Source organism: Amphiura filiformis, chromosome 17 (assembly GCF_039555335.1).
Source record: "Amphiura filiformis chromosome 17, Afil_fr2py, whole genome shotgun sequence".
NCBI classification, from domain to species: Eukaryota; Metazoa; Echinodermata; class Ophiuroidea; order Amphilepidida; family Amphiuridae; genus Amphiura; species Amphiura filiformis.
The window spans coordinates 12,991,083-13,010,487 of record NC_092644.1 but is presented as its reverse complement, the minus strand read 5'-3'; the positions used below and the strand labels follow the sequence as shown (position 1 = coordinate 13,010,487).

At 37.5% G+C, this 19,405-nt stretch overlaps 2 protein-coding genes across 3 annotated transcripts; one reads left to right on the top strand and one right to left on the bottom strand.

The window, feature by feature from the left end:
* LOC140136949 (dual specificity protein phosphatase 3-like) lies at positions 1-8,595 on the bottom strand. 2 transcript variants are annotated; one of them, XM_072158602.1, is made up of 5 exons: positions 8,475-8,595; positions 7,707-7,862; positions 4,191-4,302; positions 3,360-3,471; positions 1-2,361 (listed from the first exon to the last, which is right to left on the bottom strand). In XM_072158602.1, exons 2-5 carry the CDS (start codon positions 7,853-7,855, stop codon positions 2,165-2,167), a joined length of 570 nt encoding a protein of 189 aa, XP_072014703.1. In that variant the 5' UTR covers positions 7,856-7,862; positions 8,475-8,595; the 3' UTR covers positions 1-2,164. The 2 variants fall into 2 exon arrangements, with proteins under 2 accessions (XP_072014703.1, XP_072014704.1); XM_072158603.1 differs by having other exon boundaries at positions 7,707-7,859; positions 8,475-8,583.
* A 76-nt stretch (positions 8,596-8,671) lies between these two features.
* Positions 8,672-18,426, top strand: LOC140136948 (dual specificity protein phosphatase 3-like). The gene is made up of 5 exons (XM_072158601.1): positions 8,672-8,797; positions 12,487-12,691; positions 13,369-13,480; positions 16,847-16,958; positions 18,005-18,426. Exons 2-5 carry the CDS (start codon positions 12,525-12,527, stop codon positions 18,208-18,210), a joined length of 597 nt encoding a protein of 198 aa, XP_072014702.1. The 5' UTR covers positions 8,672-8,797; positions 12,487-12,524; the 3' UTR covers positions 18,211-18,426.
* Positions 18,427-19,405: the final 979 nt, after the last annotated feature.

Genomic DNA, 19,405 nt, shown 5'->3' with positions numbered 1-19,405 from the left:
TATCACTTTCTTCAATTGATCCATACAAGGGTTCAGTTATTGCACATGTGTTTTATGTTCATGATTGAACAGGTCTGCACTGCAGATTCTTTTATAAAAATTGACATATTTATGTGTGGATAGCACAATGTAAACTGAACTTGTGAAATCAGAACCAATACATTGTATGAAGAAATAACCCAATATAATAAGCCTATACTTCACAATCCAATTGCTCAAAAGTACTGAGATATGTCTTTGAAGCTACCCAAGATCTCCCTGATTTAATACTTGGTAGTCAAGCACCAAATAGCTCTTGATCAGAGCCCTTGCAATACCGTAGAAGGCCCTGGTTAGACCACTGTGAAAAATACTAAAAGTACCACTCGGAGTATTGCTTACAGAACTACAGAAAGGAAGCTACAATACCACTCCAAGTAACACTTACAGAAGCTTGCCAAAGGCAAGCTGCAAAAGATACAAATCCCACCATACGCTGCTACTCGAAACATAGTCTTTCTAGGGGTCTATTGCCATTTGGTCTAATACTATTTGATCTAATTCCCGTTTAGTCTATATTCAATTGGTCTATTACCAGAACGGCTAATTGCCACTTAGTCTAACAATCATATAGTCTAATGTCCATGTAGTCTAATATTGCTTGATCTAATAACCGGTATATGTCTACTAACCATATAGTCTAATAACCATTTGGTCTAATATTTCTTTAATAACCATTTGGTCTAATAACCGTTAGGTCTAATACTCGTATGGTCTAATAACCAGTTAGTCTAATACCATTTCGTCTATTTATTAATAAACTAAATGCTTGTAAGACTAAATGGTGTGTAGACCAAATGGGTATTAGACCAAATGGCTATTAGACCTATTGGTTATAGACCAAATGAGTATTAGACTAAATGGTTGTTAGACTAAATGGTTTTCGCCTTATTGGTTATTAGACTAAATGGTTATCGGTCCAAATGGTTATCGGACCAAATGGTTATCGGACCAAATGGTTAAATGACCAAATGATTATTGGACGTAGTGGATATAGACCTAATGGGTTTAGACGAAATGGATATTAGACCAAATGGTATTAAACAAAATGGCAAATCCCCTTTCTAGGTTCTATGTCAGGAAGTAGGAAAACACTATCCCTTGCCGAAGGCAAACAAGACACATGAGCAAATAGCCACCAACATCACAGGACCACAGTAACTGCAGTAAAACCATTGTCTACCCCACCCCACCACCGCTCAAGTCTGACTATAGAGTCAGAGGAGATATGGCATAGTTTTTCCTCTTTTCTATCGGATGGAACATAGGTCGCCTTTGGAGCAAAGCTAGCCCCAAATTCACAACTTTTTTTTGAGTCCTTTGGCTAACAAAAACACTTGAATTTCCACTAATCATAAAAGGTACATGTATACATAGACCTGGGGACTGGTAATATGTGACACGATCAAGGGAAATGAGTCAGATGTCGCTAATATTGATTTTGAGATATTGGCAAAGAAAGTGTTAAAATTCTTTTGTTTTACATTGTTTACAGCGATTGATATATTTACGTAACTTCGCAAAGAAAAGTTGTATCAACATGGGATTTTCAGTTCCTGAAAGCTCTAAATGTCCTCTTTAAAAACTTATGTAAAACTCATTTTCGACCAGGGCCGACATGTGACTCATTCCCACTGATCATGTCACATATAACTATGTCAAATTAAAATTTGCCATTAAAATATGGACAGTAATAAATTATTGCCTCTTCACTATTCTGTATTGTGTATACAGATCAAAGACGCAACTACAGTCAAATATGTCCTCCATAAATTAAATCTTACCATATGTGATGTTTGTCTCTCAATGCTAAAATGCTTTTGTGGCATTTATTTTTATATTGTTATGCTCCATAACTTGTTTTGTTTTACAAGTCAAATCCCAATATTTTCAGCAAATAATTAACAGATAGTTACGACCATGATTGGGGGAGGCACCGGGTCTGATGGTGGGGGGGCACAAGCCATTTTCAGCTATTTTCCTATGGGATTTTTAAAAATTTCAGATCGATTGGGGGCATGTGCCCCCCTGTCCCTATGACACTATGCCACTGATAGGAAATGCCCAGAAGGAAATATTAGAGCTGAACAATCCCCAGTAACCTGAATCTTATAACGATCCCTGTCTACAACTGACTCTTCCTCAGTCTCTCATTCAATTCACACAGCTGTTCTCTGAAGCTTTGATTAGGGCATACCACTCGTTTTGATCGGACTAGTGTAAGAGCTTCTCTGACATCCATTCCCTGGTGTATCATCAGATAGGATATGACAACGGTTGGTGCTCGGCAAAAGCCCATACAACAGTGTACAAACAGTCTACCTGTGAAATACAAACATGAGAAATGGAAACCATCAAAGGGTGAATGACAGATTGTGGCACTGTTGTTCTCAGTGCTTCTTTGGCTCCAGCTACATTAGAAATCATTGGTAGTATCTAGTATATAGGCTATCCTAGAATGAAGGGTTTGAATAGCCAAATGTAATGGTCAAAACTAAGGTCTATTTATTGGGCAAGACTTTGAATAACTGCTGCCCCCTCAAGAAATTTGAGGGTTATATGTGTAGGCTTGAGGGTTATGTTTAGGTTTAGGGTTAAGGTTAAGATTAGGATTGCAAGATTAGGGTTAGGGTTATGACGGGATGAGGGTAAAGTTTGTTCAGTTTATATATATAAGGCAGAAAAAATAAGACTCATAACACCATGTATTGATATAGAATAGCATGAACGCAGTTGGGCGCAATGCTTATGCTAGTTGTGCATTGCGTAATGCGTGACTGGTGCATGCTTATGTGAATTTACGAGAGTGACTTTATTGACACGCGGAGTAACAAAAGCCGAATAATTTCCGCCTTATATAAGCCGAAAAACTTTAGCTTCTCATTCCCACCTCAAAAGACTGTAATAATTTTACAATATGCATCTTCAGACCACATTGTACCATACTTTACCTACCAAAGTTTAATATCCTTCACAGGAATTGTCTGAGTAAAGTAATGTTTGGAGCTAGTCAGCAAAATATACCTTTGTAATTGTGCCCCTTTGGAAATCTCACATGGTACATCCTTGCATGGTGGCTTTACACATTCATAATTGTTTGTCTCATCTCAAGTTAAAAGTAACTCCATGTTGGATTTCACAGTGGCAGATTCCAATCACACTCGCTAACGTAATCCCACAGGGCATATACACACACATAGAAGGGCGATTTGTCATACACTGGCGACACAACCGCGTAAACGCACTGATAAGAATTTGCCACTGCGAAATACAACATGGTATTACTCTCAACTTGAGACAAGACACACTTTATTACATACCTCCCTCTTTCATTGACTGATCAATAAATTTAGCAGTAGGTTCTAGATAGGGTGCAATGTTGAATCCTAGCTCATCTGATGCTTGGATGGCATAGAACTTGATGTTTGTATCCTTCAAAAAAGAAGAAATATTGTATAACATTTTAATACAATTCCACTTTGCCTTCGATAAAGTTCCTGCTAGGATCAAAACAGCTGAGGCCCCTAAAAACTTTTACTACACAGGCTATTTTTATGGATAAGCAGTTACCACTGAACAGCTTTTTAACTTTATTTCTACTTGTAGTAATTGTTGTCTTGATAAAATCAGGAACCTACAATGTGATGTCAGCTCATCATTTCATGGTGTCTGGCATTGCTTGAGACTTGAGAGGTTGAACATTTGGACATTTTATGTATGGTGAGGTGTCCAAACAACTGCGCACTCTCTATGTGTTACCAGGAAACCTACAACCTGATTCATCATCAACCAGAACATTTTTACTGATGTTTGAAATCAAGCTTTGTGGTGTGTGCTAGGAAAATGTTTTCCTGATCCGCAAACTGCTTTTAAGGTCACAATTGGATATGTACATAAATGAAGTGCAACCACCAGCAACCATTACGCTGTCTCTCTCTAATGGCAAAACATGAGGTTAACACTTGCTGGGTAGCCACACCACTTCACTCCAAACTGATCTGTTTCAACTGATCATTTTCATTATTTTCTCAACTGTTGACAGGTGGACAATTGGCTAGCTAAAGGATTTGTCATGCGTGTGCTGTGTGGTTCTCTACACAAAATAACCATTTTAACAAACAAACATATACATCAGCCCAAACATTGATTACCTGGTAATATGCCTCGTCTGAATCGACATGACCATACTGCTGCCCCTGTGCACAGTTGACAACATGGGTCACCTTCAGTCTCCTCAGTAGACCTTTGTCTAGTGCTGATGACCTATATATACGGAAAAAAAGATTATTTAGTGTACATTTTAGTAGCTTGTCCAAAGCAAACCCTGGACATATTATATACTGCTCCAAGAAAGTATCCTTACACTTGGAAAAATAATCACAATTTCAAAACTGAACCATATTGGGGTAACTTTGTTCTTTTAATAGATGCACTATCTAATCCGGCACATTTTGACACCCCATTGAATCCAATGTGACTTCACGAAGCAAAGTTACAAGCATTTGATTAGACGAAGGTCCAGTTTTAAAACTGACACACTGGCCTATTCAAAACTCCACGGACTAGACATCTGATTTGAGAGTGGTAAATGGCTAATTTGTGCGTGCCTTTAATTTAAAACAAAAGGAACAAAAGAAAACTGAAACAAAAGAGCTGACAAATAAAATGCAAGTTATGAAAAGTACAGAGAAGTAAAAACTGAAATAAATACTGCTTTACATGTAAATAAGGCTTCATTGAAGAAACTGTGTAGTCTCTTTTGTTGCGCTTGTTGGAATCTTTTTGCGCCTTGTATAGACCAATTTGTCACTTTTATAACTGGACCTTCGTCTATTCAATTGCTTGTAACTTTATTTCTTGAGGTCACATTGGATTCAATGTGGTGTCATAATGTGCAAGATTAGATAGTGCATCTATTACAAAAACAAATTTACCCCAATATGGTTCAGTTTTGAAATTGTGATTATTTTTCCAAGTGTAAGGATACTTTCTCGGTGCAGTATATTATATCTTTGTTACCAATGTGGGCATTATAATATTGCAAACCCTAGGGGTCTAGACACTCTATTCATTCAACAGCAGTATGCTAGTGTTTGTAATTATGCCAGATGCCCCCCCCCCCCACCAGCTGGCCCATCCAATAAAGGTTCTTATTCATAATGACGATTTACTTTGCTGAACATATGTCACTGCCTGTCGGTTTTGAGTCTTTAGGTCAGAAATTAAGCTACCATAGCACATCAAGTCCATGCTCCTTTTCAGCTTTTCAGACTTGTATCTGCAAAAGTGGGTTTGGACACAAATTTATGCTGCATTTTCTCCACAGGAACCATGACCAATGATAATAATCAGTGGATTTTTAATAGTTTTTTTCCGGGGGTACTCCCAACTTTGGAGGTGACACGTATGTAGGGCTGTTAAGACCCCCTTTTTCAGCGTCGCTGTCACCCAAAGACCCCTTATTTTTTACCAACACACCCTCTTTCCCCCGAAGACCCCCTATTTTTCCCTTTGATCTGTCACCCAAAGACCCCTACTACTAGTAGTACTAGTTCAAATTGAACAGCAACTTTCATTTATCACTGATTTTGTTACTTATTTTGAAAAAACAAAGAAATTTGAAGCCATTTAGAACTAGAAATTCGTTTTCAAGGTTTCTGTGGTGCTGTTTCGCTCTCACCCAAAGATTCCATTTAAAAAAAGGTCATGTTCTCACCCAATGACCCCATATTTTTTACATTTTGCTCTCACCGAATGCCAAAAATCATGCTCTCACCCAATGACCCCATATTTTTACATTTTGCTATCACGAATGCCCCTTAGTGCGAAGGTGCCAGCCCTACACCTATATCCATTTCATATGAAAATGTTTTAGTGCAAAAGTCTCTTTAAATGCTGAACGATGTGCTCCAAGCTATGTGCATTATCAGTGCATGTGCGTTTACCATGTTTACATTTCACAGATCAATGATTCCAAGGACAGGCTATTGTTATCGCATGGGCAATACCATTTTCTTGCACGGGTAAATCAATAGGCCTACATAAACAATGAGACCATAAAGCATTAATGTTCATGTTTAAACTACTTTTATCACTCTAACGGAAGCATATCAAAGGCATAAATTAGTTACTATTGGTAGTAAGCCTACATTTGAATCTTATTATATTAAAACATGTTCAATTACAACAGTTGAATTTATTAATATTTTGCATGTGTTCCCGTACTCATAAATGGCGAGGTAGCGTCCAGTTCATTGGAGCATGCGCAGTCATTCCTATCCTACGGTCTTTGTGTGATCGGCTCATGTCACAACTATCGTGATTGGATGGGGCTTCACATTTTCCTACCGTCCGTTGAAATTTTTTAACCAATCAGAAAAACTTTTACATATTATTTTTTGTGAATAAATTACGAAGAGAACGTAAAAAGCCCCGCCATCATCGGCCAATCCGTTCAGGACTACTGGTTTCAGGAATATCACCCAGCCGGCGAAAGACGTGAAATCTCTGTGTGAGGATGCTGAATATGAGGCATTTTTGATACTAGAAAGGTGGGCTTGTAATTTCCGTCCACTTTATGCACAATAACCTACATTTATGACTTTTACAGCTTAATTAGGAAATACTATAACCTATTAAATGCTGAACGGCCCGTGTTGGTATCTTTTTGGATTTTTTTTAGAAATTAAAATATGACCATCGCCCGCTTTTCCGCTGAAATCGACATAGTGATTTGCTGTACGAGCCAGTGGACAATTCTTGAGAGCAAAAGAGACTACGTTTCCATATGTATTCCATATCAAAAGCGATGCACTTATCGGCTGTTACATGTGTCTCATTTCACATATTAGGAATAAATACCAGACTCATTTCAAAGTGGAGGTCACTTAAATCATCCCCAAGTCACATGGTTTAGGAATACAGAGAACATTCCTTAACTATATGACTTTGGGGATGATTTGAAGTGACCTCCACTTGGAGATGGGTCTGGTATTTATTCCTAGCTATTATGTGAAATGAAACACATGTAGCAGCCTACAAGTGCATCGCTTTTGATATGGATGTACACATATGATATTGAAGTGCCCCGGAGTTTTTTATATGCTTGTTTTACAGATATTTCCTTCTACAGTTAGACTTGTTCATATATAAATAATGTTCTTTATTAAACATAATGATAATTTTGACAAAATCAAAAATTTGAGGCATGGGGTCAATATAGGGTGGTTGCACGCAAGGTCATTAGTTCAAATCGTCCTCCAGAAGACATGTAAATCTATGGAGTACAATACCAATCACCTGTTAAAGTGGTATTGATTCTTTTTTACTCCATCCATTTGCATGTCTTCTGGAGGACAATTTGAACTAATGACCTTTTCGCAATCGCTCTAAAGGAAACTAAAACAAAATTAACATCTGATGGTCTAAATGGCTTTATTGTCCATATACAGGAATGTCCCACCAAGACACATGTTTCCACGCAGAATAAAATTAACACTACTTCTCTGTTGCTTCAGTGTCTACTTCCATGCTCTTAGTATACCCAAAGAGGTTGCATCTGCAACTAAACTTGCGCTGATATGTTCGCGGGGCCTGGTCACAGGGCCACATACAGCTACACAAAAATAACAAAACAAACTATTTTAAAAATAAATAGATTGACTCACTCTCCTCCAATAATGATGTTTGGATACACTTCATGGAAAGCACACTCTGGAACATGGAACTTGCGTTCAGAATCATAGGCAATGTTCTCCAAGGTCTGTGGTGTGCATGGATCAGAGTATTTCTGCATGATGATACATGTAGATCCCATAAACCTGCTAACAAAATCAAGACAATTTATACAGGTCTTGTTAAAATAAATGTTATAATTTCAAATTGATAAAAGTTTTAAGCCATTAAAGGTGTCATTTGATCCACAGCGACACTCTCAACTTTTCTTGAATTTAGAGGCAAGAAATCCAATAATTAACCAGTAATTATTACTTCACTGAAATTTTAGAGATTCAAGACTAGTGGTTCATTATAATAATATTGAGGTACATTCTAGCGGTACCTCTTATCACAAATATCTTTCTTAAATATATTATATATATATTTTGTCTTGAGTCACTGAAATTCCAGTGTAAACTGGATTCCTTGCCCCTATACATAACCTTTGTAGTTTGTTACCAGTGTGTTATTATTTTTTGAGAAAAATGCAAAAATATTCACAAGGGGTGTATGGGAGTGTATAGTACCAACGGGAGTACCAATGGCAAAATACAGCTGAATGACCAAATCTGCAACTGTCTTTAGCCAAATCTGCAACTGTCTTTAGCCTAGACATGTTAGCAATGTTAGACAAGAAAGCTTTTTAAAAATGCACACAAACATGATGAACATCACCCTCTCCCCTGGCCTCTCCCCTTCCAATCCATCTTTTAACTTACCAATGCCTGATGCAAATGACAAACAATGCGAAAAGTTACTTCCAGGAGTTACTTTTTACCTATCATCAGCAAAAACTGCAGTAATTACTAATTCTCATCAAGCCTGAATTGTCTACTTTTGCCCTATTAACCTTACACAGACAGCCCGTAGGCAATTATAATAGCCTCATCTCTTTTGACAACGTCGCGATTGCAAAATTATGTGTGGTCGAATTGCGTAGCGTGTATGCTAAGGCATGAGTTTGCAACATACAAATTTGGGTACTGGCTCTATTTAACAGATAATGTCAACATTGAAGTAGTTTTGGTACATTTTACAATAGGTAAGCTTTGTTAATTTTCTGTTTTTAGATATCAGTGTAGTAACCCAAGACCGATGAGTGAGCGAAAATATTAAGTCTAGTAGCTGCTGAGCGAGTATTTTAATAGTAGTAGTCAGCTTTGAGAACTGGTTGCTTTTTACCCTGAATATTGGGGAAGAAGGCAAAGGTTTTGGTGAGGCCAAAATAAAAATGTCGGGGGTGGGGGGCTGGGGCAAGCATTTTGGCAGGTCGAAAGGGGGGAGGCAAGCGATTATTTTTGGCACAGATATTTTGGGCACTGTTTCTATATTATGCCCTAAAAAGCTGTAGGAAAACGTTAGGAACATGTTTAAATTTACTCGAGAACTCTAGCTTCGAATTTGCACACGTACACGATATACGCATTCGATGCTAGAGTACGTTGCTATCGTTTTTTGGTCTGACAGTGGTTCAATTTTTTGCACCGGAGATTATTTATTCTGTTAATGTTGAAATTTGGATGAAAGTCATTTTGATGACTCAACTGTATCCTTTTAGCAAGATTTGCCTATTTTGGACAGTCTAAAATTTTGCTGAAGTGTACGTAATTTTAGCAACTTTTTGATGCGATTGCCTGGCGTGATCGGCTGTGTTGACTTCTGAACTTCCATTGCTTTACACGGCATCATGCTTCAGTGAATCCGACAAGATTTTGAATGCAATGGTCTCTAGCCTAGAATGTGAAGCTATTGGTGAGCAGATTCTTGGCTAGACTTCTCGAGCAAGTTCAAATATGCAAAATGTCCTGCTCGCTGCGCTCACAGTATATGATCAGATGATAAAATATTAATTTAAAAAGGCATTTCGTGATCCACAGCATCATCCCCCACCTTTCTCCAAAAAAAGTTGAGATTTTTATATCACTGGAAACCTCTGGCTAGTGGCTACATAATGTTTATGTACAACAAATTTTTGCGGGTTAATTCGTTTAGCAAAGATATTGTGAAATATACCAGAATGAAATTACAACACATTGTCTATGGAGCAGTGTAATACACATAATCAAGCATAACTCATAAACGCATTTATCGGAATCAACTGAAATTTTGGGAATAAGCCTTTTTGTGGATATCTACTGAAAAATATTATAAAAAGAGAATGGTAGGATCACGAAATACACTTTTAATGTTTTGATTTTGGGTTCCCCAAAGGGGGAGGGGGGAAGCAATTTTTGGCAAACCATTTAGAGAATTCATCATGCCGGGTACACATAATTATTGCACAGCCCCTAACGACTAACAGTGGCGTGCGCAAGGGGAGAGCAGGGGGCCATTGCCCCCCCACTTTTGTTGGTGATTCGGGGGGAAAACGTTAAAAACATCAAAATTTGCTCCTAATCAGATTCCATTCGGGGGAACTAAACAACCTGGCCCCCACCTTATGTGCTGCGCACGCCAGTGATGCTAAAGCTAAGACACTCTGTACCGTTGACCTAACTGTTAATTCTTATAATGATGCTGTTACGCCATGCAAAGTTTAGGATCTTGAATGGATTGACTTTATTCTTAAGTTAGTAACATTCCTGAGCATGATGATACTTCCCTCCATCATGTTTTGATTTTTGGCACGCCAGCTGAGAGGGAGGAAATTATTGCGTAATGTGTCATGTTCAGGCAACCACTGCATCAAGCTTAATGAGTAAGGCATTTGATTTACAAAGTGAAAAAGGTGTGCGGATACCAACTGAAAACTAGGTAGTGATTTATTGAGACCTGGACAATTTAGGCCCATAACAAATCAATGTCAATGCAAAACTTATGAAATGACGGGGAGGGGGTATATAGGCCAAACATAGGGGGTCTTTTGGTGAGAGATCATTCAACCAGGAGCTGCACATGGTGTTTGTAGACCAAGAAAAGGCTTTTGATCGGGTGGATAGAGAACAGTTGTGGGCTGTAATGGAGGGCTATGGTATAAGAGGTCAACTGCTAGATAATGTCAGAGCTCTATATAAAGACAGCAAATGCATGGTGAGAACCAGAAGTGGGCAGTCAAAGTGGTTCCCAGTAACATCAGGGGTACGTCAAGGCTGTGTGCTGTCGCCACTGCTCTTCTTGATTTATATGGACAAGATCGCCAAGGAAGCAAATCCAACTAGTGGAGAAATAAATGAGCTTCTCTTTGCAGATGACCAGAGTCTCATCCACAAGGATTCAGCAGGACTTCAAGACCATACCAACAAACTAAATGCAGCTTGTGAGAAATATGGCATGAAAGTCAGCATAGCCAAAACAGAGACTATGTTGGTTAGTCGATTACCCAAGGATACTGACATCACCATCAACAACAGCAAGCTTAAACAGACAAAGGAGTTTAAGTACTTGGGAAGTATCTTTTCTGAGGATGGAAGTATCACCAGAGAAATAGAGACACAATGTCAAAAGGCCAATAATATTATCTACCAACTAGGCCCGCTTCTCACACATCCTGCAATACCGATGGATACAAAAGCAAAACTCATCAATGCCATATTTTTCCCAACTCTCTGCTACCAGTGCCAAACGTGGACTCTCAACAAAAGAACAACCCAAAAGCTCATCACCTGTGAAATGAGATGCCTAAGAAGAGCAGCTAATAAGTCAAGGAGGGATAAAATCAGGAATGAGGATATCAGGAAGATGGTGGGCACCACACCAATCACAGAATATGTTGCAAAACAACAAGTTAGATGGTTCGGTCACCTTATGCGAATGGCCCCTAGCCAACCTGCATCAAGAACATATAACAGCAAAACAACAGGAACTAGGGCTAGAGGAAGACCAAGGAAGAGGTGGGCAGATGGAGTAAAGGAAGTACTCGCAAGTTATGGGATTCCCATGAGTGAGGCTACCCGACTCGCCCAGGAAAGAAAGTTACATTTCCCCACGACGCTATGAAAGGCAAAAGTGGTGGATTAAAGTAAAGTAAAGTAAGTATCATTCAGCGGGAATGAGTAACAGACTGAAATACACAATTTGGGAAAACATTTTTTGAAAAATGTCACTAAAAGTTTAATTTATTTGGGGAAACGATAACATTATAATGGTCATTTAGTGAGAGCTAAATCTAAAATCCATTCAGAAATATTGAACTATTAAAACAGGAAAACAAAAAACTGGATCAATAGGGCGATTTCACAAAAGGTCATTTAGTTCAAATCTGCCTTCAGAAGACATGATGCGTGCATAAACACATAAGAAACCTCCAGTTGACAAAAAATGGTTGAAGTGATATTGATTGACTCATTTACTTTGTACTTGTTCCATGCATCATGTCTTCTCATTAGAGAATGAATTTGGAGAAAACCTTCTGATAATTACAAACACTCGCTGAGCAACAAGACCTTCCTTCTAAGCTTTTAATCCGATAAACTGATTACCTATTTGTTTTCATGAATTGGAAGACATTCTTTGATGTATTACTGAGCTCAATCATCTGAAATTACTGGAGTGTGAGCCACCCAGGCTGGTGGCTCAGCATAGTATTTTATTAACAGAAGGTTTTCTCCAAATTCGTTTCCTACATGTAATGTGGAGGCAGATTTGAATGACCTTTTGTGAAATCGCCCTATTGGGTCAGGGAAACTTTGCAAAAAGGTTGTAAAGAATATCCCTCATGAGAACCTTTTTGAGAAAATATTTTTGAATTGTTAATGTTAAAATTATCCTCTTTTTTATTTTATCTATGTACAGGCAAACACAGTCTGAGGCATGGTGAATAGCTAGTTTTGATGTCAATAAACATACGAAATATGGATGTTGTTGCAAAGAGAGAATACAAGGAACCATGTACACCCCAAATGTTAGAAGATATTGCAGCAGACAAAGCTTGTGAATTCAAGCCTAGGCAATGGAGTCACTACAATGAAGTCTATCCCGGTGTCTTGGTTGGAGGAGAGTAAGTCATTGAAAGCTGTGCACTTGTGCTTGACCAGGAATAAAATGAACATTGTTTGCTTCTCAGCAACCACTTCCTCTGGTTGTAATTAGTTCAGTTCAGCTCCCGGGGTTCAACTCAGTTCAGTTCAATTCAGTTATTTCTCCTAATTTCAGTAAAATACAGCAACTGGCAAGGGTCAGCATTAAGCAATTTTATTTGTGTAGCAAAAATGCTCACCAAATTTGGGAGCAAATGCTTATAATGGTACAAAATTGCTAAACATTCCAAAATTGTGTAGCAAATGAGGAAAATTGTGTAGAGTTTTGCTACTGCTACGCACTTATTGCAGTCATTGATAAAAGTCAAATTTAAATATTTGGTACAAGCCGGGGGGTACAAGTTCTTGGAAACAAGGCCAAAACATGTTGTTTTCTGTATGCTGTAATCATGCCCAGAGACTTGCACAAGCTAATCAAGAAATACAAGTTAATATGTACATTTTAATTTTTGGAAAATAATTATTCTAATCTATTTGATAACCAATTAAAGCAAAATTAACATAAAGTATTAAAATTATGAGTAAACCCTAAGCCTATACTTAAGATTTTGAATGCTTAGACTTGTGCCATTTCATTTCTGACGTCTGGTTTGTATTTAAAGTTCTTGTAGTTTTAAATACATTTGTTTGATTTCAGATCAATAGCACTAGACAAATATGTATTACAAGACATGGGAGTGACAGATGTTGTGAATTGTACACAAGGCAAGGATCCTGGAGAGGTGAATACTGATGCCAGATATTACAAGGTAATGTCATTAGTACTCATTACAAACAATTTTACACAAATTAATTCTTTTGGATTTATTTGCCAGTTGGACACATAGTTTGTGAACTGTGATATTTTGCCCTGACTAAATGATTGGAGGACAAAAAGGTGAACTAAGTTAAAATTTGTACATTTTACATGCAGCAGATTTGATCTCAGCACTCTCAAATTGACCTACTATATTCATTCTAACAAGCACCCAGGGCGCTTAAGGTTACACGTAAGAAACGATAAAAAACGATAAAAGACGTATAAAGTTGTTCTCTAAAACCGCGTTTTCTCAGCAATCAAATATCGCAGTGAGTCAAATGTTGGTGCATGGATGTATCTTTACATTATTTTTGTGTGTTTATAAAAAAATTTAGAATCCGTTTGAAAATCCTTCGTTTAAATCATTTTAACGCACCATGTTCACAAGATCAAAAACATGTTCCATGCAGTTTTTTTCAAATGTTCGCTCCATATAAAACCACGCCGAGTGATTGTTTTCTCCTTTTTTGTATTGTACTACAAATCGATTAAAGAAATAATGTTGCCATGGGGAAGAACCAAATACAGTACCGATCAAATTTAAAAAGCCCGTTTTTGGGGAACATTTTCGAGAATCTTGTCTGAGAAAAACTGTTTTGTGAAATTATCGATATCTTGATAACGGGCGTTAATTTAGACATCTGAATACCTACATTATTTCTCAACATTCTGCCAATTGCTATCCCATTTGATTTGTACTCCAAATTGAAGCTAGTATTGCAAAAAACGAGGTTTTTCCTCCATCAGTTCGCTCAAAATTTCAGCGCCGATACGCGTGTTTATTCTAAGAGCCATTGTGCGGACGCGATTGCAATCAAGTAATTACATCAAATTATAGTTACATATCCGCTTCGAGAATAAGAAATAGCGTAAGCTGATGTATGGTCCAGTGGATAGAGCGTTGGACTGGGAATCTGTTATGAACAATTTTTGTGGGTTCGAGTCCCCATGTGGCTGAATTTTCTTTCATTTTTTCTCTCTTTTCTCATTTTTACTTCCTTTCTTTCCTCTTTTCTTTCTCTTTTTCTTTTTTCATTTTTTTTTTTCATTTCTTTCTTTCTGTCTTCCTTTCTTTTTCTTTCTCTCTCTCTCTTTCTTTCTCTTTTCACTATTTCTTTATTCTTTCTTGCTCCTTTCTTTTTAGTTTTATTTGATTGATTCGCTGACTGCAGTGAATCGTGATTGATTGTTTTTCACTTTATATAATTCAGAAATTTGTAGGCCTGCTAAGTCTGTCTTTTTGAATATTCTTCCCAAATTCGATTTGCAAATAATTGCTTTTTGATATTGTTGTTGATGTTATTGTTGTACCCTATTACATTGTAATCAGGGAATAGCAGCATTGATTTATTTCATCAAAGATATCAAGGCTATAAATTCAAAATCAACACATTTTCCAGGGCGTAGCTTGACGAAGTGCCCCAATCAATTTTAAAATTTATAAAATCCTTATGAAAATTGCGAAAATGGCTTGTACCCCCCCGCATCCGACCCGCATGTCGCCTCATGTAACCCCCGCCCACTCCGACTCACGAGGTCCGGGCACGAGCTAAGCCAAGTTTCATGTCTTGACCGTGGATCAATATTCTATTGTAAGTAGGCCTACGTCCCAGCACGCTTGTTCATTTTCTGCATGGCTGTTTCTGTTATGAACTTACGCCCTCTGAAATCAAGCGCATGAAAAACTCTCGCTAACCTTAACAAAGTCATTTTGGGTGGGCGCTTATTTTTTACCTTGTTTACCTAATTTTTTTGTTAGGGGCGTTTATTAGAGACAAATTTATGTATGTTATAAATGGGTCCTGAGACGCTCTAGTAGCTTTTCTGATTTAGAAAATGTATTGGAAGTTTACACAGGACTTCTAGTCCTCCAGCTATTTCACTGTATCGATGTCTATCTGTCACTTCCACATTGATGGTACCCTTTAGCAAATTGAAAATACCCTGGGTTGGCGCTTATTGGGGCATAGGCGCTTATTAGAATAAATATGGTACATGTAAAATACTTCTTGGATCTTTTGGTATCTTGTTTATGGTTCCCTATTACGTCACCCAAGTTTTCTGAGAAAGCATTATTTTGGGCACATAATTTATGTGCCACTCTGGGTGGACTCCAGGCCCCTGGGCTGAGCAGGCACTCCCTCAAGTTGTGCACTGAAAAATTACAGAAAAACTTAAAATAAAGCATAAAATAACAAAAGTATTTACAACAATGAAAAAAACAAACAGGAAAACCTATTTCTTAAACATGTGAAATTGGAGTTTTATTGTTAAAAGTTTTTTACTTTTAATTTAGCACTATATGCAAGTTTATAATCGCAGCGGAACCTTTACCATACAATGACCCAAAATGTCTTATCTTGTTTTATATAACACCTAAGTAGATCCTTGTCATTTGATTGGTTAATTGTTGGTCACATGTCATTCAATAAATAAACTATTTTACGGCCTACGTCACACAGTGTCATCACCCCGATATCTTCATGGTAGAAATCGCCATGGTAGGTTGAATCCACCGCCACGCATGGCCATTTTGTATCGACCTGTTTAATAGTTTTGAGTCGCATAATGGGCCGAAGGACATCTGACTAAGGCTATTCACGATTCATGAACACTGGTGTATCCAGGATCTGTTCCTGTGGCACAGTGTCATCGCCCCAATATCTTCATGGCAGAAATTTCCATGGTAGGTTGAATCCACCGCCATGCATGGCCATTTTGTATCGACCTGTTTAATAGTTTTGAGTCGCATAATGGGCCGAAGGACATCTGACTAAGGCTACTGACAATAGCCCCGATTAGCTCGGTGACTGACCTCGCTGTGTGTCAGTCGAGCATGGTACGCTATAGGTCATATGCTTTTAGATGCCTGTAGATTACCTCCACGATTGGCTTATACACTGCGCTATATAATTCGGCACATATAAATCAGAATTATTGTCAGTTTTTGACTCAAGACGCAAGCTACTCTCTCAAGACGCAAGCTAACGACTATCATATCTGTTCAAAATATATATTCAAGTGCAAGGAACCACATCTGGTTTCTTTATACGAAATCATTTACGGGAGATATTCATCATTTTCTACCCCGGTATCCAAAGATTTTCTTCTCATATCAAACTTTTGCATAGCAAATTCATGTGTATCGATCCCGATTCGCAGTAATGGAAAGAATATTATTCGTTGAAAATGAAATGTTCCATTCAACTCAGCTTCGCTTCGTTGAATGGAACATTCCATTTTTCAACTCATGAAAATATTCTTACCATTGCACTCATAAACATTCATTATTTGTATACTAATCATGTTTTTACAGGGCACCAAGATCAAGTTGTATGCTATACGTGCTAGAGATGAAGAGGGTAATAGAATAGTGCCTTTCTTTACTATTACAACATCTTATATTAGTAGAGCTTTAGAAGCCGGAGGTAAGTGCAATGTAACAAAGAGTGGGGAATAACCAAATATTTTGTATTACAGGCTGTATCAAAATGTAAAAACTAAAAAATTCCAAAGAATGGCTACAAATGCATCACACTAACAAAAGGTAGATTTAACAATAGCAAAAATGTGATGCAATATCCAATGGGGTAAAAACAAAATAAATACACAAAGTAAAAAACCAAAATGATTGGTATCAATTTTGATGTTTATTGAAAAGCCTTCCTCTTCCAAATGCAACATTGGATACTCTTGAAATGCCCAGAATCTATAGTCTATAGGCCTATAACTTGTTATACAATTAATCTACAAATTATTTGGATCTTATGTTGAATTTTGATGTGTCAGATTCGTCCATGAAAACTGATGGGTACCAATCATTTTGATATAGCTTGTCAAGTTCAGACTTGACATGTTTGTGCATCTTGTTTAACTATCCTGCCATGAAATTTTATTTTTGGACAACCTTGAGAGCAATATTTGTCAGTACATTATATAATTATTTTGTTATATTGTTGGTAAATTTGCAACTCTTAAAGGGGCTCCCAACCAGTGGATCACAACCACTGGTCACATACCCCATTTGGGATTCATAGTCGGAAGAGCTCAATACCAAAGAGTAAAGTGGGACATATGTTGCCTGATAAAGTTTGAAATAATGAAACTGAGATATGGGCAAAAGGAGAAAGAACAATTAAAAAAGAAAATGAACATAAAGGTTCATACCTTTGCTACCAAGTATTCAGAAGAGAGCTGGTGATTCAACATCAATAATTGTAGGTACTGAGCAAGTTAGTAATGGTAGTAACTCAATTTTCAAAATTTCCGCCTTTGGCCTGAGTGGATCAGATTGGGTCACATTATATATAAATAATTTTGACATTGGGGTGCAAGTGATATGCTTTTCAAGAAAGGGGATAAATTGAAAAGTATGAAAACATTAAGCAGCAACTACAAAAAATAAGTTAAAAAACCAATTACCCTGGTATATTTTTTATAACAATTATTACTATTTCTGTTCTCTTGAATACAGGTAAAGTTCTAGTTCATTGCCAAACTGGTATCAGTCTTTCTCCAACGATAGTCATAGCATTCCTAATGCAAATGAACCACTTTGATGTCAGGGACGCTATCAGACAGGTCCGATACCACCGAGCCATCTGTCCAAATCAAAGCTTCAGAGAACAGCTGTGTGAATTGAATAAACAATTGTTTCCAATGAATAGTGAAACAACATGATAGTGTTTATATAGAAAGAATTTAAATCTTGATCTCAATAATAAACTATTTACCTCCATAATTTTAAACTGTTACTACTACAGGCTTCACCAGCAGAATTACCTGTTTGTGCCCCGGGTTTGTACACTCTTGAAGTGTGAGGTAATGATCAGGTCATGGACCTTTGATAACTTGTAGGACTGAGGGCGCTACAAGTTACCAAAAGCTGGAGGTATAGGTCACGATATGTGACGACGAGGATAGTGAAAATACAAGGCTGACAGCCCCATTCAAAATAGACGGTTAGCAGTTATAAATTGAAAAAATACATACTTACAGTGTGGTACATTGTCGTACCCCAACGGTTTTAGAGTAAGATCATTTTGCTTTGATACCACATAACAAATTTAGAATTGTTTGTGAAGGTTTCATGATTACGTGTTAATCCAATGGCGACGTCAAAAATGGCGATGATATCGCATCCGCCACCACCTGAAGCCTGTGACCCGATTATTGTGCCACACTTTGAGTGTGCAACCATGTCATTCCGAAGACGAAGGCTGTAGTAGTAACAGCTGAAAATTATGGAGGTAAATATTTTGGCATTGAGATCAAAAGTTTAAATCTTTCTTTATATGGATTACCAATACAGGTTAACGTTCATGCTGATAATGCTCAGTGTGTTCTGCGATATCAGAAAGTGTTTCTAACTATGACAGGATCGGATACACAACCATGTGATTGTTCAACTTATTCAAGAGGCAGAGCAGATTTAATAGTGCTTGGTTAATCTGGACATTCTCTAGTCAAAGGTGTGCACCTTTTTGATAACCCAAACTGTAAACCCAACCTAATCTTTATCACACTCTTACCCATACCCCATCAACATTTTTCAACATGTGGGTTGATAGGGTGGAATCGATTACTGCTTGGTCTTCAAGTTGTAGCTGAAAATGTTGGTCATTTAAATGGACCCAACATAGCCGAAATCTGAAGGTTGCATTCACAAAACAAAATACTCTATGGCCGAAGTATTGCAACATCTAAGGGAATGTTATTTCAACTTATTTGTGGTAAATTTGGTTTACTGTAAAAAGCAACCGTTGCCATAAATATCATAGAACTGTCGTAAATAATGTGCCGACAATTAGCAAATTTACTATAAACACGCACATATTGTATTCCATAATCCAATACATTCTATGACATGTTACCA

What these genes read in the sequence shown, in the direction of transcription:
- LOC140136949 (XM_072158602.1), bottom strand. Translation starts at nt 7,855, where the DNA reads ATGGGATCTACATGTATCATCATGCAGAAATACTCTGATCCATGCACA. An exon ending in AACATCATTATTGGAGGAGA is followed by an intron (nt 4,303 to 7,706) that starts GTGAGTCAATCT and finishes CCGTATATATAG; the next exon opens with GTCATCAGCACTAGACAAAG. An exon ending in CAGACGAGGCATATTACCAG is followed by an intron (nt 3,472 to 4,190) that starts GTAATCAATGTT and finishes TCTTTTTTGAAG; the next exon opens with GATACAAACATCAAGTTCTA.
- LOC140136948 (XM_072158601.1), top strand. Translation starts at nt 12,525, where the DNA reads ATGTCAATAAACATACGAAATATGGATGTTGTTGCAAAGAGAGAATAC. An exon ending in GGTGTCTTGGTTGGAGGAGA is followed by an intron (nt 12,692 to 13,368) that starts GTAAGTCATTGA and finishes GTTTGATTTCAG; the next exon opens with ATCAATAGCACTAGACAAAT. An exon ending in TAGAGCTTTAGAAGCCGGAG is followed by an intron (nt 16,959 to 18,004) that starts GTAAGTGCAATG and finishes TCTTGAATACAG; the next exon opens with GTAAAGTTCTAGTTCATTGC.